The sequence below is a fragment of the Littorina saxatilis genome, unplaced genomic scaffold, assembly GCF_037325665.1.
Source record: "Littorina saxatilis isolate snail1 unplaced genomic scaffold, US_GU_Lsax_2.0 scaffold_263, whole genome shotgun sequence".
Lineage (NCBI taxonomy): Eukaryota > Metazoa > Mollusca > Gastropoda > Littorinimorpha > Littorinidae > Littorina > Littorina saxatilis.
The window spans coordinates 145,001-150,000 of record NW_027129210.1 but is presented as its reverse complement, the minus strand read 5'-3'; the positions used below and the strand labels follow the sequence as shown (position 1 = coordinate 150,000).

Below are 5,000 nucleotides of genomic sequence, written 5' to 3'. Positions count from 1 at the left end.
GCTCAGAAGCAGATTTATTTATCTTTTTTTGTGCCTAACTTATTCGCTGCTTTCGAACGAGTTGAGTTTTATTCTCTCGGTAGCCACATTTTAAAAATGTAGTGCTATACAAAGGAAACAGGTAAAATAATCGGAAGTCAGTTAGAATATGTTTTAATGGGAGGCATTCGAGAGTCATCTCTGATTGATAACGTTGTAATAATCTTGCAGGGTGGTTTGATTAAAACACAAAAAGATCAAAAAGCACTGTACTCACGTTAGAATGAAGAACACGAAACAAACGGCGACGTTTCATAATCACCTTGATTTAAACAGGTTGAGCTAGCCGTGTAGGTTATCAAAACAAGACATTTCATGATACATAAATTAGTGCAAGCTGCAAACAATACCAGTCGATGTAAGCGTCACATACATCGGACAACCCGTGTTAAAGGAAAATACAATTGCATCTCCTCACATGACAAAGCATTTATCATTAACAACGGCCCTTCAACATGGAGAAATGTATGAACACAATTACTAAACATTTTCCCAAAATGACACTGAACCTATCGATATCCATTATTTTTTCCGACAAAGAACTTCTAACCCCCCCCCCCTTCCTCTCTCACTCTTTATCTCTTTTCTCTCTCTCTCTTTATCTTTCTCTCTCTCTCTTTATCTTTCTCTCTCTCTCTCTTTATCTTTCTCTCTCTATCAAACAAACAAACACTTCCCAACAACATACATACTCCATCCACCCTCTCTCTTCTTTCGTTTTCTCTCTTACAGACAGAACTATTTCAGATACACACATTAACCCCTCACAAACGGGGTACATGTAGATGTACATCTACACAAAAAGATAACATGTATTGTAGTACAATCATAAATAAAGAATAACTATCAAATTAATATGCGTGTATATACTTTTTGCAAAGCATCATTACAAATGCTATCCTTTGCGGACACAATCTTATTACCCAGTTGTTGTTGTTGTTGTTGTTGTTGTTGTTGTTGTTGTTGTTGTTGTTGTTGTTTAAGGTCAAAGCAATGAAGCTTCAGAGAGAAATGCGCATGTTTGAACTTTTAATGGAATTCACATGGCATGACGGTTGTGGACATTCTTCGCTGTTTTGTTAAAGTTACTTTTCTTTGTCGTCCTCTTCCTCTCCGTCCTTCTCCTTCTTCTTCTTTTTCTTCTTCTTCTTCAATTGATACCAGTGTCTTTGATCTCGCTGTAATAAGGGTTAGAATCGCGATTCGCATCAACATCTCCGTGAACCGTTTGAGGATGACCATTCACGTAGGTAGGATGTTGTTGCAAACCCGAGCTCTCCTCCCCAGGCGGATTTTCATTGACATACACAGGATTGTGATAGACATTGTCCGATTTCTTCCCCTGTCCTCGACGTTGGTTGGTAGTTATGTTGTGCAGGTCGCCGGTGGTGGTTGCGATGGAGTGTGAAGGCGTCGTTGTGGTTGTTGTTGTAGCTGTGTTGCTGTCGTTGTAGACATGCTCAGGTTGAGCGTTGGGAGGTCGATGTGCCGGTACTTCGTACGTGTTTTCTGAACAGAAAAATAGAATCAAGACAGATCAGAGGGACAAGGAGGAGGGAGACGGGGTATTAGGCAAGAGAAAGAGAAGATAGATAGAGAGAGAGCGAGAGAGAGAGAGCGAGAGAGAGAGAGAGAGAGAGAGAGAGAGAGAGAGAGAGAGAGAGAGAGAGAGAGAAAGAAAGAGAAGATAGATAGAGAGAGAGCGAGCGAGCGAGCGAGCGAGAGAGCGAGAGAGAGAGAGCGAGAGAGAGAGCGAGAGAATCAGAATCAGAATCAGAATGTTTATTTGCGAAAACTCATATTGTTTATAGCAAAAGGGTGCTGGGGGGTTGGGTAATCGAACGATCCACGAACATCAGTGTACACATTGGTTTCAGTCTAAGAGAGAGAGAGAGAGAGAGAGAGAGAGAGAGAGAGAGAGAGAGAGAGAGAGAGAGAGAGAGACAGAGACAGACAGACAGACAGACAGACAGACAGACAGACATACATACATACATAAAGAGAGAGATACGTATTCCCCCCTCTGCTTCTTTCTCTCTGTAAACGTGTAGGGCTAGTTATTTTTTGGTAACTTACCCAACAACCAAAATCACTTACCCAACAACGGGCCTGAATCCTCGATAGCTCACAGGTTGATGAGCTAGACTTTGAGGGAACTACTTTAGCGATTGAAAAGTTCCGAACGCTCTAATGTACGAAATATACATCTCTAGACCAAACAATACAAACATCCTGCATTTAAACTGGCAACTACAGGCTTGAACACATTAATCTCCATATAAAATCCTTGAGCTTGGTTGTTTTCTAAATCCAAATCTAACGATCAGTGCAGAGAAACCCGCTTTAGATCTCATATGAGTGCAAGCAAACTTCCAAGGCAAGTAACTCTCGTACTCTGTCTAGCGATAAGAGTAGTCCCCCTTCCCTTCCAAATTTTCTGAACTGAGTTGCTTGGACAAAAGACTGCAATCCGACGGTTAGTTTTCGACAATATTTAATTTTATAAACAGATCACACGCAACCAAGTGCACACATCTCATCAATTTAAAGAACATACAGCGGTTTCATACATTATTTTGCCCCAGAAAAGTGAACTTCATACAGTTTTCAACGTTGGAACACGGGTGCAAAAGTTTGTCTGCTAGTCCCATTCGAAGAAAGAACATTTCCTCAGCGATACCAAAACTTGAACAGAACACACAATATCTGCCTTTACCGCCACAGCAGAATAACAACATAACTGTGTACTTGATTTTAGTCCAAAACAAGGAAACTGACAAGAAGTGTTGACAGAATTGAATGATTTTCCCTGAACTATACAACCGCGCATTACTCAATCGCCTGCGCAGGTAGACTGGTTGAGATTCGATCACACTTTCGCACAAAAACTCCTCTTTTCTTTGAATAACTGAAAAAAGGAGGAATAAAGAGGTTACATACCTAGTCTCCGTGATTATTAACAATAATGGTCTCAGTTCGCGGTCATGAAAAAGCTCGCTGAAGCTCGCATTTTTCATGATCCGCTAACTTCGACCATTATTTTTAATAATCACGGAGACTCGGCATGTAACCTCTACATAACAATAAACATGACTTTGGGATATCATGGAGATCACAGCCAATTAAAATTGGTTATACGGACACATTGTGTGCAAACCGCTTACCGTCGTTCTCTGTTGCAGTGTCATTGCTAGACCCGAGCGCACTTCCTGCAGGCTTCTGTTTTCTCTTTCTCCTTACGCAAACCACCACGACGACCACCACGATGATGATGACGGCCACACCAGCCACGATGCCACCAACAAGCGCTCCCATGGGAAGGTCGTTCTCTTCCTGTGTTCTAGGCGAAGTATCTGTGGAAAACAAACCATTATTAAGCTGATCAGATTTTGATTTGGATCGAGTTGATATTAAGTGCCCACTTATAACACTCTAAGATTCATATTTATATAGATACTGTTCGGGGCAAGATCCGTGCACAATAACGGAACTAAAAGCTATTAAATAACTGGCTTGAATTAATCGTTTTCTTTCACTTTAATGATTTGTTTACGGAAAAGCAACTTTACCAAACCACATAGTAAGGCTACCAGAGACTGTTTTTGGTCTATGAGGCTACTTGAAATAGTCTAAATGTTAAAGACGAACTCGTTACCATCCAGTAGTGAACTGCAGATAAATGATTACATCAGATATTGTCATAAACATAGGTAGATGCTTTTGCGCCTACAATTAAGGTACTCTATTCCCTCTGCCCGCCAAGTAGTTAATCCTTACTTCTCATATAGGTAGCTACATTTACACAAGCCAGAAAATACGAAAATACACCAGACAATACGTACAGTCGACGCTGTCAGGTAGGGGCGAAACGTCAAGACTGCTTGTAGCTGAAAGAAAAGATGCAACACTTACATGAATACAGCTAGGTATCTGTTATAATACTTTGCAACACCCTCCCCCGTCTCCCCGCCAAGCTTAAAGGATGATAAAGTAATTCCTAGAATTACTTCACTTTATAAAGCAGCTGTCACGCATTCTCCTTCGACCATCGTGAAATGTTAGACAGTTGTTTGCTTTGTGGCCTGGTGAGCGAGTGAGTTAGCACGCGAGAGAGTGCATGTTCTATTTTCTGTTTGTTGACCGACCTGATCATCTGTTTGTTGACCGACCTGATCATCTGTTTGTTGACCGACCTGATCATCTGTTTGTTTAGTTGTTTTACCACAGTTTGATGTCACATGAATTAGAAAAAAAATACATACGAGCCTGTTGTCGTACTACGCGTTGAAACTGGGCGGTTAGTGTCTGATTGATTGAAAGAAACAACAATAAAATCATCAACAAATCGTCGCGTTAAGCATAAAAAAAAAGAAAGGTAGGTTGTTGGAACGTTTGTTATTGACAAAACAATACATTCACAGGTATTTCGACTCAACGGTCTTTTAACGGTCGTCGCGTTAAGCGATAAGAAAGCAATCAGTCAATCTGACAGACTATAAACGTCAACACTGGACTGAAAAGTCTTCACCGCAGGCTCGAGTATAACCCCACACTTATATTATTTGGACAAGACAGCACAATAAATACTGATGAAGGTTTTGATTGTATTTTATTGCAAGCCAATTTTGTGTATACAAATGTAGAATAAATAAAGTAAAGCCAACATAGAACTGTTTTTTAAAGGAACTGGCCTGTATATAAACATATCCACTGTACAGAATTGAATTATGGAAAATTTAGGCTAAAGTGGGCTTCATATTTTGTCCTTGTAGAACAGCACCTATTATAAATGATTGTATGTTGTATTGAATATGTTTTTGTCCGTCATATCTATTCTAGTACCATTGGACTCCTATGCATTGCATGAAAAACTGAACAATTGCCTGAATAAAAACATCTTTGAAAAAAGAAAAAAAAAAGAAAGAAAGAAAAGTCTTCACCGAGGCTTAGTCCTGATTGAC

The 5,000-nt window shown here is 40.1% G+C and overlaps 1 protein-coding gene across 1 annotated transcript in view; it reads right to left on the bottom strand.

The window, feature by feature from the left end:
• Positions 1 to 642: 642 nt before the first annotated feature.
• LOC138957488 (uncharacterized) overlaps positions 643 to 5,000 on the bottom strand; it is a 15,318-nt gene continuing 10,960 nt past the window's right edge. The window contains exons 4-5 of the mRNA XM_070328606.1: positions 3,204 to 3,392; positions 643 to 1,548 (exon numbers count right to left, since the gene is read on the bottom strand). Of these exons, the coding sequence (XP_070184707.1) occupies positions 1,190 to 1,548; positions 3,204 to 3,392 (548 nt within the window). The 3' untranslated portion in view covers positions 643 to 1,189. The remainder of the gene's footprint in view (positions 1,549 to 3,203; positions 3,393 to 5,000) is intronic.